The sequence below is a fragment of the Podarcis tiliguerta genome (assembly GCF_965153285.1).
Source record: "Podarcis tiliguerta genome assembly, chromosome: 14".
NCBI lineage: Eukaryota > Metazoa > Chordata > Lepidosauria > Squamata > Lacertidae > Podarcis > Podarcis tiliguerta.
Window position 1 is genome coordinate 52,800,451 of NC_139547.1, and position 14,901 is coordinate 52,815,351.

The following is a 14,901-nucleotide window of genomic DNA, read 5'->3' on the forward strand; positions in this document are numbered from 1 at the left end:
CCATTCTGTGCAGCTTCACACAGAGTCAATTAAGCGTTGGCCAAAAGCTAAGATGACTGAGCAGAGAGGAGTTATTCTGCCTGGAGATATGAGACCTTGGATACAGCTCTACCATTGTGGTTGAGGTCTCAAACAGGCATGATGACTTATGACCTTACTGAATGGAGGGTATGTTGGTCAGTGTGGTGTTGTACTGTGGAGAGTGTATTAACTTATGGTCTGTGTGTGTGGTTTGGGAGCTGCACGGTCAGGGAAAAAACAATGCTGTCCAGGGTTGTAAAGACTGCGGAGAGAATAATTGGGTGCACTCTTCCCACCTTGGATCAAATCTATGCTGCCAGGTGCCGTAAGAAAGCTGCAGAGATAGCGCAGGATAGTGCGCACCCCGGAAATGATCTCTTTCAGCTTCTGCCTTCTGGAAGAAGGTCCAGGGGTATAAAGACCAGGATTAGTCACCTGAGAAACAGTTTCTACCCAAATGCAATTCTGGTTTTAATTGCAGTATAAGGAGTCTCTATAGTATATTGTATTTTAAAATGGGGTTTCAGAGTTTTTAGAGGTTTTTGAATGTCTTATGTAGATTTTTCAATTTCATTGTTCTGTATGGGACAATGACAATAAAGATATTGTATCGTATCGTATCATCGTACTGAGAGTTGCTTGGAGTTTGTTAAGAGAGAGCTGGTTAAGATCCTTTTCTGTTCTTGTATATAGTGACTTGTAGTGTCTGCTGTAAATAATAAACACCTCTAAGTAACCAAGTAGCAGCGTCTTGTTCCTGCTTCGTCCATCCTGCCTGCAACTGATTGCTTTCTGGAACTCTGCTTATGCTCTGCTAACGTCCCGCAACAGGTCAAAGTTGGTGCAACACCAATAGCTCAAGTCCCTCCAGTGTGGCCTGTTTGCAAGGAGCACAGAGCTGCCCCAGAAGTGTGCCTGGGTTTGCATCTGATCCATCCGCCCCTGCTGCATCCAGGGCCCAGGGGCTGCCAACTTGGCACCCTCCAGAGGCCGTTGGGACTCCCATCAGCCCCAAGTGGCATGGCCAACAGTCAGGGATGAGGAGAGTTGTAGTTCAGCAACAGCTGGAGGGCACCGCATGGGCCACCTCTGTGACCTAGGACCTGTGCAGAAGGCTTCTTCCCAGGCCCAGCTGGGCTGTTGGCTGCAGCTCTTTATTTACATCCCTTTATCGCCAAGGATTTATTCTGGCCTTGAAAGGCACCTGTGCGGCTTTTGAGCTGGCGCTGCAAAGCAGGAAGGGTGGCGCTGAATGTGTCTCTGTGCCCCTGCATGCAGCCCAGGCCTGTTATTTTGGCAAGGCTGAAAGGCCAAACAGCCACAAAGGGATCCTTTGACGGACTGTACCCCCTTGAGTCAGATCTGCGTCCCCCTCGTTCCTACTGCCCTGGTCAGTGCCATCCTCTCTCCTCAATCTTGTGTCCTCCAACATCAGGGTTCAAACAAGGTACCAATGACCTCCACTGGATTATTATTTTTGGCTTCTGTTTGAGAGACAACGGAGGGCGCCTCAAACTGCTGCATTAGCAGCACCAGTGTGTCTAGAGGTCCTGGGCTGCCCAGATGACAAGACCCCCCCGCAGCCTCGATGATGTGGTCCAAAGGAAAGCAGAGCAAGACGCTTGGCACCTCCTGGGCTGCAAGAGTTGATGGAAGGAGGTGTACAAGGCACCATCCAACTGTCTTAGGGACCCTGGATTTGTGAGAGACTTACTCCTTAGTCTTTCCTCCCTTCTTATCACACTGGATTATTTTACCAACGTGATAATAAGAGAGAGAGCAAATAAAAAGTAAAGACGATCATGTTAGTCCATTTGAAGAAGGGGGAAAATATGCCAAAATCCACAATTGGGCAACTCGGTTGTCATAAAATCCCAACCCAAATGCCACAAAAGAGTGACAAACTTCCAGGTTATCTAGATCTCCTCATCAGGGCAAAATGTTACGGCTCCTACCTTAAGTAATATCTGGCCTGGAGAAAAACCCTTTGAGATATCGTAGGTTGGTCCAAATAAAGGGGCAGTAATTGCCCAATTGTGGATTTCTGGAGCGAAAACAATAGGCATGAAACTTTTAGGGGCCAGACAGAAGATAAAGCTCTCTGAGCCTGCTCACCGAAAGCTCATTTTGCATGACACTGAAAGGGTGAAGCAAAGACTACAAATGAGTGTTGTCTTTCTGGAGAATATAAACAGTGCTGAAACAGATGGGAGGTGAACAGGGAGGCTTAAAATAAAATACTTAAACAAACAAATGAGAGATGTGGTGAAGAGAACCCTGGCCCTACATAAAAGCAACTTGTATAAGGTTACCAGACGTCCCCGTTTCCCGGGGACATTTCCCGATTTACAAATCAGACCCCATACGAAATCCATTGAAAAGTGTCCCCGGATTCATTGAAAAAAATCTGGTAACCTTAAACTTGTAGGTTCTGCCCTGGGATGGGGAATGGACTTCCTTTGCTTAACCCCCCCCCCCACCTCATTCATCCTGCAGTGTAGCTCATATTTCAATCCCAGCACTGGCTAGGTAGCCTGGAGCTGGTTGCTTCATACCTTACAGGGCCATTGTGATTGTCAAAAATGAGGACAACTCCCCCCTCACCTCTATGAACCTGGCTTGAAACTCCTAAGAGCCTTACTGTATCAGACCAATTGCCCATCTATTCAGCATCCTGATTAGCCTCAGTGGTCAGCAGGGTCGTAGCTAGGGGGTGGTGAGGTGGGCCCCCACCAATGGGCGCAGGTGAGGGGTGCGCAAAATCGGCTCATAAATATGTCTATAAATAAAAATATTGATTGTTGCCTCATAAGAAAAGGTTTTTAATAGAGGGTGAATTGAATGGAGGAGAGGCAGAAAGAAGAGCAAATCTGTCCATGGCTGGGGGGCACAATCTGGACGGTTCTGCCAGGGGCGCAAGATCACCTGCTACGGCTCTGGTGGCCAGCCAGAAGCCACAATGGGACGCCCACAAGCAGAATCTGAGCAGAAGAACAACTCTTCCCTCCTGTGGTTTCCAGCAACTGGTATTGAGAAACATTCCTCTGGCTGACCACGGAGGCAGAGCAAAGGCATCTGGCATGAATTTGCCCAATCCTCTTTTAAAGCCTTCCAAGTTAGTGGCCATCTCTGCCTCTTGTGGGAGGGAGTTCCACAGTTTAACTGTAGGAAAAAACTGTAATTTCAAAAGCTGTGCATCGGTAGCTATTGGGGGCTGCGCCAAAGAACCCCGGAACAGCCTGGATGACGTTGCTGGATGAGCCCAGCATCCCATTCCTCGCAGTGCCAAAGGGAAGCAACTGCCCCCACTCCCCACAAATGGGACCCGGGCATATATTGCCCCTTCTCCTGGAGGAAGAATGTACGAGTGGCAACGTGGACAGTTTCGCGAGCAGGGAAACAGCAACTCGGGAGCCCCTTTTAAAGCCATCGACGTCGGTGCCCGCCATCGCCACGTCTTCCGGCAGCGAATCCCACCGCTTCACGATGTGCTGCTGCAGGAATTAGTCCCCTGCCCTTCCTAGATGCGCGACCATTCAGCTTCACGCATCTTAAGGCATTCCGACGAGACGGGGACGGGAGACGCGGGCTCGGAAACGTGCCTGCAGCAGCAGCTGCTCCTGAGGGGGCGTGGCTCCGACACCGGAAGGCGGCGCGGCGCTCGGATTGGGCAGCTTCTGAGCCGCCCCGCCCCGAGCCGCCTGACCTGCCACGCCCCCTCCTGCACCGCCCCGGGCAGCCAGTAGGCAGCGCTGCGCTCGGATTGGTCAGTTTCTGAGCCGAGCCTGCCAATGGCCGCTGCAGCCGCCGCCGCGTTAGGCCGTCCTTCTTGGCCCTCCCCGGCCGCCGTCCCTGTCCTGCCTCGGCGGCAGCAGCGGCCCGGACATGGCGGCCTGAGGCGCCTGTGGAGGAGCTGCTCCTGGGGCGGGAGGCGGGCGAAGAGGTGAGGCCGCTGCCGCCCGGGACGGCGCGACCCTTCCCGCCGCCCGAGCCGCTGGGGGTGGCGTGTCAGGGCGGGCCCTGTGCACGTGTGAACAGAACACCCGTGTTGGGCGGGGTCGAGTCAGAGCAGAAAGTCCCGCGTTCCGGTTCCCGAGCATCTCTGGTCAGGAGGGAAACCAGTCGGGCCGTGCAGGCCAGACTCCCCAGCTTAGCGCCCTGCTGGTGGCGCTTGTGGTCCAGCAACGTCTGGCGGGCGCCCGGTTGGAGAAGATCGAAGGGGGCAGTGAGGGGTTAATAAGGGCGCCGACTGAGCTGCATTTATTGCACTTTTCTGGATGTGCTTCATAGATCTTTCATTCTATGTATATGGCTTTAATTTTATTAATGCTTAATTATTATTATTTTATTCCCCAACCTCTGTGTTTTAGATGTTACTATTTTAGCTGCAAGCTGCCTTGAATCCCTGTCAGGGGAAAATGCATAAATAAATATAATGATAATAAATAAGGCCCCTTCCTGTAGTCCTCTGCGCTGTGGATTTATAGGGTTCCCCTGCATTGTTAACTGAGAAGGGTACTTTTGAACATGATTACAAACAATGAATTGGTGTTGTTGAATTCCCGTATAGGTCTGTGCTGTTTCTTCCTTTCTCCTGCTCCCCAGTTAAAGTCAGTGGAGGCCTGGCCCATTGGGGAGTGGGCCATCAACCTCTGAAGACCTTAATTGGCACCCTCAACAAGCAGTAGCAGACTCTGAGCCTTCATTAAAAATATAAAACAAGTCTCTAGCCCTTCTAGAAAGAAAGTTATGAAGCATAATGTGAACTTTTTAAAGCAGGTTGTGTTAAATGACTAGCCTGGCTGTTCCTGTCAGTGATTTTAGCCAATGCGTGAAATCTGAGCTGTGATTGATAAGTGAGTTGTTTGGACACTACATAATGGGAATTGCTGGGATTCCAACAGGGCCATATTTATAAAGGAGTAGTTGGAGCAATTGCACAAATGAAAGGCCCCAGACTCTGAGCTTTCATTTCAAAAAAGGAAGTCTCTAGCTCTAGAAACAAAGTTGTGAAGCATAACGTGTGGACCTCCTGTTGCAGGAAAACCATGAGTGACATCCGCCACTCGCTGCTCCGCCGGGATGCCCTGAGCGCCGCCAAGGAAGTGCTCTACCACTTGGACATCTACTTCAGCAGCCAGCTGCAGAACGTGCCGCTCCCCATTGTGGACAAAGGCCCCATCGAGCTTCTGGAGGAGTTCATCTTCCAGGTTCCCAAGGAGCGCAACTCCTCGCCTAAAGTAGGTCGTTGGACATCAAGGGCCACGTAGCCAACATTGCTCCTCTCCATCTGGGGCCTCATATTTGTCTTTGGGAGCCACCCTTGAGGAAATCTCTCTGCCTTCCCATGTGGGGCTGGAGTCTGATTAGAAAAGTGGTGGGGAACATCTAGGCCTGCAAACTCTGCTTGAGGTCAAGCAAGGTCACAAAGGTGAAATCAGGTGATTGACAGGTGTGCAACCTGCTCATCTGTCAAAGTACCTTGCAGGGGATGGGGATGAGGGAGCTCAACATCTGTCCTGCTGGCTGGATTCTGTTTTTTTAAAAAAATTATTTTAAAAACTAATTGTATAGTGCTATATCATAAAATGATAGCCAGTGCCATTGCTGAAGGGGGCCTCAATGAAATGGAGAGGGCACAATTTGTTACTCTTCAAGGTTTCTTGTTTGTCAGTCAGACTAGCTAGGTCATTGAGCTGACTGAGTAGCTCCAAGGTTATTCTGTGAAAATCGGATAGGGAAGATTTCATGCTGTGGCCCTCCAGGTATTTTGGATGACATCTCCCATAATCCCTGGCCATCCAGAGATATCCTGGAATTACTGGCTAGCTATCTGGTGGGTAGTATTTTTAAAACATGAAATAGCCAAACTTTGGTCAACATACACATATGAAAGCAGTCTTCTTGTTTTCTTTGATGCTATAATAATGCCAGCCTGGGTGATGATGGGGATGTGGTTGGAAAGGACCCTCCTCCGGGGGGGGGGGTGTGCTTTGGCCTTGGCTCATAGATGGCCCCTCTTTTCTTTCTCTTTCTTTCAGAGGCTGAACTCACTGCAGGAGCTTCAGTTACTGGAGATCATGTGCAATTATTTCCAGGAGCAAAGCAAGGACTCTGTCCGGCAGATCCTTTTCTCCTCCCTTTTCAGCCCGCAAGGGAATAAGACAGATGACAGCAGAATGGCCTTGCTGGGGAAACTCGTCTCGATGGCAGTAGCTGTGTGCAGAGTGCCTGTCCTGGAATGCGCAGCTTCATGGCTGCAGGTGAGAGTTTACCCCAGGTGCAGAGGAGCTTCCAGGCAGCCTCCCATCCAGGCAGTGACCAGACCTAGACCTGCTTCACTTCAGCAAGGGGGGCTGCTGTGCCTCTTGGGGGGGTGGCGGCATCAGATTGGGCAGGGCTGAATTGTACCCTACCCTGCTGGTGTATATGCAGAAACAGGAGATAGAATGGCCTATTTGTCCAGGTCACATCTTGCTCAGCATTCCTCATACAGTGGTACCTCGGGTTAAGTACTTAATTCGTTCCGGAGGTCCGTTCTTAACCTGAAACTGTTCTTAACCTGAAGCACCACTTTAGCTAATGGGGCCTCCCGCTGCCACCGCATCACCGGAGCACGATTTCTGTTCTCATCCTGAAGCAAAGTTCTTAAGCCGAGGTACTATTTCTGGGTTAGCGGAGTCTGTAACCTGAAGCGTATGTAACCTGAAGCGTATGCAACCCGAGGTACCACTGAATTGCTCTTGTAAAGCTGCAAATCCTCTTTGAAGGACCAGTGCTCTTATTCCGTGATAAGTAGGCTCATTCAGGAGCCTCTGGGGGCTGCAGATCCTTTAGCTCTTCATCTTCAAGGCTATCAACAAGCTCAGGTCACAGCCTGCATCACTCCCACTGGCGCCTTCATGCAGCATCCTACGTTTTGCTGGAGCCAGGCTGTGTGTGGCTTCGTCGGCGCTGCTCCCCCCCAGTTTCTCATGGTAGCTAATCATGCGTCTCCTTTGCAGCGGACGCCAGCAATCTACTGCGTGCGGCTGGCCCAAGCCCTGGTTGATGACTACTGCAGTCTAGTGCCAGGCTCCGTCCAGACCCTGAAGCAGATTTTCAGTGCCAGCCCTCGCTTCTGCTGCCAGTTCATCACATCGGTCACCATGCTGTACGACATGTCGTCAGGTAAGTTCCTCCAAGTTCCTGAAGCTGCCCAGTGCCATTTGGGAAGGCACAAGACACGAAGATGCGTCATGTTCCACACATCCTGATGTTAAGGTTGCAACAGAGTGTGGTGGCCTGAATCGGGGTGTGTGCAACTTTACTCCAGGGCAGGGCCAGAGTCGGAGACTACGATGCGTATGATTGACTCTCCGGGTATTTTCAGTGCTTCTTTGTAGTCGGCTTCCTCTTCCCCTTGGCTTGGTATGTTTGATGGATTCTTGTTATAGCTCTCTCATTTTTAAGCTCTCTGCCATTTAGATTTTATCTCCTTGAGTTTTGTTCTTGATAGTGCAGTTGCTGTGCTTATGGGTTCTAAATGTTGTGAGCTGCCTTGGCCCTTTTGTCGAAAGGTGGGATACAGTTGTTTTAAATAATCTACTATCTATTTTGGAAAGCTGCTGTTTGTTCGCAGTGCATTCAGATGTTTCTTTAGATATCGGAACCAAATTTTACATGAGACCAAGGGGCAGGTTTTTGTGTTTGTTTGGATACAATGAGACATCATTTTGAATGCAGGTGGCAGACTGAACCTTTGAAAGCTGCACTGATCTTTTGGGTTCCTTCGGATTCCCAGCTGGGAGGCTGCTGGTTCTAAAATAAACATGAAAACACTTGAGCCACAATGTTGGGAAGAGACAGAGACAGGAACTCCAGGCTGCCTGGCCCCCCTGCCCTTGATCTGCAGCACCTCCCTTTCTTAGCACCCTGCAGCCCACATTTGGGTGTGGAAGGCTCTGGTTCCAGGGCCAAGCATTGGCAAGCCCCAGGTGCAATTCCTCCTCAATTTCTATGGTCTCCAAAGCTGGCTTCCCCTTCTTTTCCAGATGATCTCATCCCGCCTCCGGACCTGCTGGAAATGGTCGTGTCTTGGATCTTCGAGGACCCCCGCTTGATCCTCATCACCTTCCTAAACACGCCAATCGCGGCCAGCCTGCCCATTGGGTTCTTGGAGCTCACGCCGCTCAGTGGCCTGATCCACTGGTGTGTGAAAGCTCCGCTGGCTTACAAACGGAGGAAGCCCCCCGTCTCCAATGGCCACCCGGGGGGAAAGCTTGCCAAGGACCCGGCTGCCATCTTGGACAAGGGCTGCCAGCCCTTGTACTCCAAGCTGCATCTCAGCGTCCTCCAGGTCCTGATAATGCTTCAGGGGCACCTGACGGAGAAGAACCTGTACGGGCGCCTGGGGCTGGTGCCCTTCGACCACGTGGTGGCTCTCGTGGAGGAGATGAGCAGGCTCTCCGATGAACTCAACCCCCTCAACGCCACCCAGGAGACCGAGCTGGCTCTCGACCGGCTGGCCCAGGCCTTGCAAGTGGCCATGGCGTCTGGAGCGCTGCTGTGCACGAGAGGTAGGCGCTGGGGGCAACCACCAGTGAGCCCACGCAAGCCAGCAGAAGACCGAGGCAAGGCGGGGGGTGCGGGGACGTAGCAGGGAGATGGGGAAGAGACTTTGGGCATGAGAGGAGCTGAGCAGAGAGATAATAAAAGCTGCCTAGGCTGGGTCAGAGTGTTTGTCCATGTGGGCCAGAATTGCCTACTACAGACTTTCCCAGCGTGGTTCCTTCCAGATATTGCTGGGCTCCAACTTCTTCCTCTGCCACCATCCCAAGGTGGCTGGGAATCTAAATATCCATATGTGTGTGATGGTGGGTAACATTTGGGGCACACTTGACCATCTCTCAGCTCTCTGCCCCAATCCCTCCCAAGTGCCCAGGGAGCAGAATGCCATCTGGCTGGGACTCACTCCTGCTGGAGGAAAGGAAGAATCATCCCCTCACCTCACCCTTTGAAGAGGTTTTTAATTGCCTTGGTGCTCGGAAGTGGGTAGGAATTTGCAGGCACCATCATTTTTACAGCTGTCATTTTAACAATTGCATCCTGTGTGTGGTTTTGTTGGGCTTTATGTTGTTAGCTGCCCTGGACTCCATTTGGGGAGGAAGGGCAGGCTACACATTTTGATAGTAAAGAAATACAGTGGACCCCCTGGATGGATATGAACTTAATTCACTCCGGGGGTCTGTACGTACCCCGAAATGTCCACATCTAGAGGCACTGCTTCTGTGTGCACACGCGGGACTCAGCCCGGAAGTATACACTTCAGGTTTGCCGCATTTGCAACCCATAAGTTACGTTACCCGAAGGTAACATAATCCGAGAGTCCACTGTACTGTAAAAGGGGATCCCAGCCAGCAACACACCTGCTTCCTCTTCTGCTGATTTATCAGGATTGGGACCCAAACATCAGGGGGTCCCACTCGCTGTTTGACAGCTGACTGGCCTTTGTGGCTCTCCCTAGTGCTCTTGCTCCCCAATTCTCCTAATCTCTCCACCTTCAGGACAGGAATGTGAATTTCCAGACATGCCTCTCCTGAAGGTGGAATCAGACTTCCATGGAAGGACTTCTTTCTTGGAGGTCTTTAAACAGAGGTCGAACCTATCAGGGATTCTTTAGTTGTGATTCTGCTTTGCATAGGGTTGGAAGAGGTGATCTTTTGGGTCCCTCTCAACCCTGTGATTCTGCCACAACAGTTCCACAAATCACTTCTCCAGGATTGCCGTGTTACTGGAGAGCAGCTCTCCACATGGGTCTGGGGTGGAGAAGCTGAGTGAGAGTTCAGGGCCGCCACCCCCCCCAGGAGAGAGCTTTCCCCTTTGTCTTGCTGCTTCCACCTCCATTTTTTTTTTCTGTTCTCTCCTTCCAGAGGATCTGCGGACGGTGTGCGCCAGACTGCCACACAACAAGTAAGTCAGTGCTCTGTGTTTACAATGGAACTGAAACCGCTGTGCCCATCCTAGAAGTATTGTCCAAGAGATACCCACAAAAGCAGAAAGGTGTAGATTGGCAAGCTGTGCTTCCACAGGAAAGTGAAAATGACAAAAGTGTGGTGCAGCCAACTCTTTCTCCCCCCCACCTTACTGTCTGTCTGTGACAAGGACAGCCAGGACTCCGTGCCACCCTGCTGGCAGTCCATATCAACCCCTGCTTTGCAAATGGCTTGCTTCGTTCTAATGGTTCAAGGACACCGCTGTGGGTGCTTGAGTCTTATCTCTGTACATGAAAACTGGGCCATTTTCAGCTGCTTACATAGCCATGGACTGGGTGGAAGTCCTTCCGTTGTGCCCAGTGTTACATTTGCCAGGAGAGTCAAAGGTTTTTCTCCCTCTCTCCTAAATTAACACTGGAACTCGGGCATCCAGTGAAGCGGAATGTTGGAATCTTCAGGGCAGATCAAAGAAGAGTCCTCCTTCACGCAGCACAGATTTAAACTGCGGAACTCCCTCCAACAGGAGGCAGTGATGGCCGCCAACCTTGCTGGCTTTAAAAGCAGATTAGGCAAATTCCTAGAGAACAGAGCTCTTATTGACTACTAGTCACAATAGCTTGGCTCTTCCTCCGCAGTCGGAGACAGCAGGGCTTCTGAATACCAGTTGTTGGAAACCCCAGGAATGGAGAGGGTTCTTGCGCACAAATCCTGCTTACCGGGTTTCCCATCTGGTTGGCCACAGTGAGATCAGGATGCTGTGCTACAGGGGCCATGGGCCTGATCCGGTAGGCACTGCTTCATGTCGCTGTAGAATCCTGTTCCTCAGCAGGCCAGCTGCCCTCACCCACAATTGTCTCTCTGCTTCTTCTTCCTGCAGCCTGCTCCAGCTGGTGATCTCGGGTCCAGTCCAGCAGCCCACCCACGCTGCTTTGCCCCCTGGGTTTTACCCCCCCATCCACACCCCCCCTCTGGGGTATCCCACCCATGCAGCCCACCCAGCAATGCCAGCTCACCCCGCTCTCCCAGCTCACCCCGTACAGACATTCATTCCAGGCATGGCGTTTCCTTATCGGCCGATCCGCTAAAGAAACTGGACTTCTCCTCTCTTCAGGGAAAGAGTGTTATCCACCCATTACAGAGAGAACCAACCGTTACTTTTTGCTGGGGGTGGGCAGGGTAGGGCTGTGCAATTCCTCCTCCAGGAGAGACCTTGAAGGCCCTGGGCGTTGAGATGCACAGGGGGCTGGTGGTTGTTTTTTTTTAAGAAATAATCTTGTATGAATGAGGAGGAGACGCCAATCTGACTGGAACAAATGGGATCTTTCTTTTTTACTGTCAACCCAGTATGACGGTTTTACGCAGGAGGGTAAATGTCATGATCTGGTATTCCACTCAGAACATCTGTTTGTAACTCCTTCCTCCCCTCCACCCCCCTCAAGTGACGAAGTTTGACTGGTTCTTATGCAAGAGAGCCTGGAGAGAACAGCCCCACTGTGTTTTGTAAGCTGTTTTCTTGGGGTCCTTTTTATGTGAATATGTATGATTTCAGTGCAAGTACATTTTTTTTATAAAAAAAGAATTGCAGATTTTTTTGCTTCAAAGTTAGCAGTCTGTGGCATTTTCTGTAAAAGCAACAACAAAAAAGCAATGATAACTGGCCTTCAATTTCTTTCTCTTACATTATTCAACATGTCTGCAGCTGGTTAGGTGAAACTTGAACCCTCATTGCTCTGTTGCTCTGGTTGGTATCTTTCACAGGGTGAATTTGGGTGAAATATTTTTTTAAGAAATATGTCCATCTAACAAATTTCACATGTTTTAAAGCAGAAACTAAATCACACATCTTAAAACTGTGTGATATTTAATCTTAAATTAACTTCAGATGTTGCTGTTAAGGGGATGTTCAAATCAAGGCAGGTAGGAATGCATTTTTATTTAAAGCATTTTTATCCTGCTCTTCAGCAGAAAAAGACTCACAGAGCAACTTACAAATGTCAGTGATAAGATAGTCCCTGGCCTCAGGCTTGCAATCTAAAACACATGGCACAAAAGGAGAAGGTATTGGTTGCAGTCTAAAACACATGGCACAAAAGGAAAAGGTATTGGTTGGGTGGAGGAAAAAAAGAAAACTCAGGCGCTAATTCTTCGTTATAGATTTCTTGTAATGACAAGCTGGAATAGAAATACATCAAAGAGAGGAGCTTGAAGTTGCTGGTCTTTCAGCAGAGCTGATGAAGAGGCTCGGCAGCCCTGTTTCCCTCCCTCTCTGATAGCTGCTGATGGGGGGGGGTCTTGGTCTAGTCCACTATGAAATGGGGGTGGGGATGGAAATTGTCTCCTTGGGTTTACAGAAGACATTCCTGGGGCATACACAGACCTGCTTTGGACCCTAGGAACTACACACAAGTGCCAATATGTTAATGAGGATGTATTTCAGGCGCTGAATGGTCTTGACTCAAACAAGGTCTATTTCTTTCTCTTTCAAGCCCTTCTGACTTTCAGAGGATGATGTAGAGAGGCCTGGTGCTTTGACAATCTTCAAAATGTTGCCATTGGCTTGTTTGGTAATGGAGAGCTATAATGCCCCATGTTCCACAGTGCCTTGTCCACAGACTTCAAGCCAAAAGGCTTGTAATGTGGCTTGTAACTCTCTTAAATTAACAATGAAGGATCCTGGTGTTTGTGTCTGCCTCCATACTGCCTGCGACAGAGGGCAGAAAGTCTCTTGTCAAGCTCTCTAATGAGAAATAATCTCTGTCTTAATTTCAAGACACATGAATGATTCAGACTGGCCTTGGTATGTCTTCCTTGTATTTTGAAAAGGAAGGAACTGATTACTCTGAAATGCAAAATGTCTTCTCTAGTTACAGATATTTCCCAGTATTTGTCCCTTGGGCCATGTTACTTCTGATTTCCCCGATTTCAGCTCAAGGTCATCTTGCCACTATTTTCTTATTTGAATTTGGGTGCTATTTATTTGGCATTTTATTCTGTTGGAACAAGTTGGACCTCTTGAGCCTCAGTCAGGCAGATCTGCCTTGATTTCTGCAGCTGAGACCCACCTCTGGCTACAAATGCCAAACTGGCTCTAGAAAGCTGAAAGTTCCCCTGAGCTGAAGCGCAGCTGTACTATTGACAATCATCTCTTCATTTTTGTGGACAGCAGTGATACAGGGCTGCTGAATATGCATCAAGGGGTGTGGACTTCTAAACTGAACAACTAGATTGGTGGCTGCCCTGAATCCTGCCATCTTTTTGTGTAGATAAGCAGCCTAATCCTGTGCAGAAGTAGGGAATTTCATTAGACTTAGCCATGCTTAATTCTGCATGGGAAGGGGTTGTAAGAATTACAAATATAGGTGGGGGCATGTGCGTGTCTACTCACAAGCAAACCAAACACCCGCCCAGACCCAAATGTGCCTCCCATGCTAGGCGACTCTATTGACTTGCATAGCTCTAGAGAAACAGGCAAAGGCTGACTTTTCCAAAACCTCAAATTAGTCTCGCAGCTTTACTTGACGTTCAGTTAACATTTAGAGGGGTCCATTTATTCCCCTAGTATAGGTTAAACCACAGAGCCTAGGGCTTGCTGATCAGAAGGTCGGCGGTTTGAATCCCAGTGATGGGGTGAGCTTCTGTTGCTCGGTCCCTGCTCCTGCCAACCTAGCAGTTTGAAAGCACACCAAAAAAACTGCAAGTAGATAAATAGGTACCGCTCCGGCGGGAAGGTAAACGGCGTTTTTGTGCGCTGCTCTGGTTTGCCAAAAGCGGCTTAGTCATGCTGGCCACATGACCCGGAAGCTGTATGCCGGCTCCATCAGCCAATAAAGCGAGATGAGCGCTGCAACCCCAGAGTCATCCGCGACTGGACCTAATGGTCAGGCGTACCTTTACCTTTATGGCTTTTCTTAACATTCTCTTATAATCTAAAGAAGCTCTTTAAGAATCTGCCAGGACAAGTTTTTGCAGGTTCACTGTAAGGAGAGCTTTGCTGGATCTGCCTTGAGGCCCCTTTCAGCCCAGAATTCTGCTTCTGCCACCCTCCCCTGCCTGGAAAACAAGGCAGGGCAGTTGCCCTTTGCTGCAACTGGCTTTCAGGGGCACACTTGTTGTGGGTGTGAGAGAGGGCCACCTTGGTGGTGGCTGCTCCCAGACAAGTCAGAAACTCCCTCCCTATGGAAGTTAGACTGGCTCTCTCCTTGCTGCCCTTCCGCCAGTTGCGGTTGCAACAGGTTCTTGGTCATGGACTGCTTTTACTGAAAGGGCTGGTGCCATGCTAGATTTGGGGGGCAATTATTTGTATGGTCTTAAATAGATTTGATAGGTTTGTATATATAGTCTGAATTCAATCAGTGTTCTTTAATTGTATTTTTAATTATTCCCCGGGGGGGGGGGCACGTGTTTATCTGCCTCCATTTTATCTGTAACCCTCCCTGAGTCCCTTCAGGGGAAAAGGCGGGGTTTAAATAAGTATATTATGATGGCGACGCTGCCTGCGGTATGGGAAGTCATCTATATGGGAAGTCCCTCCCCCTCTTTTTTCCTTTCTCCTCCTGTGAAGAGGCTGCATCTTGTTTTTTAAGTTGTATTTTAATCAACTTGTTTTTATTATTGGTTGTTAGCCGCCCCGAGCCCGGTCTGACACCTTTTATGGAAAGCCCATAAAACAGGAGAGGATTCCTGCATTGCAGGGGGGTTGGACCAGATCACCCTCGGGGGGTCTCTCTGTGCTTCCAAGAGGGCAATCCAGGGGTAGACTGCGCCGGACCAGGGAGGCTCCATCTGGGCTGGCTAGATGCTAGCATGGATCGGTTGGTAGAGCATGAGACTCTTAATCTCAGGGTTGTGGGTTTGAGCCCCATGTTGCATTGCAGGGGGTTGGGCTAGATGACCCTGGGGTCCCTTC

General features: G+C 49.8%; 2 protein-coding genes and 1 long non-coding RNA gene across 3 annotated transcripts in view; all 3 read left to right on the plus strand.

Annotated features, from left to right (window-relative positions):
* LOC310664603 overlaps positions 1 to 311 on the plus strand; it is a 404,468-nt gene extending 404,157 nt beyond the window's left edge. The window contains exon 2 of the long non-coding RNA XR_014504996.1: positions 202 to 311. This is a non-coding gene — a long non-coding RNA (uncharacterized lncRNA). The remainder of the gene's footprint in view (positions 1 to 201) is intronic.
* The window catches only part of FSCN1 (fascin actin-bundling protein 1), a 333,406-nt gene that overhangs the window by 226,311 nt on the left and 92,194 nt on the right, over positions 1 to 14,901 (plus strand). The gene's annotated exons all lie outside the window — the stretch shown is intronic.
* INTS15 (integrator complex subunit 15) lies at positions 3,799 to 11,596 on the plus strand. The gene is made up of 7 exons (XM_083413607.1): positions 3,799 to 3,964; positions 5,063 to 5,261; positions 6,063 to 6,284; positions 7,026 to 7,191; positions 8,055 to 8,579; positions 9,933 to 9,972; positions 10,873 to 11,596. The coding sequence occupies exons 1-7, from the start codon at positions 3,813 to 3,815 to the stop codon at positions 11,078 to 11,080; spliced, it is 1,512 nt and encodes a 503-aa protein (XP_083269733.1). The 5' UTR covers positions 3,799 to 3,812; the 3' UTR covers positions 11,081 to 11,596.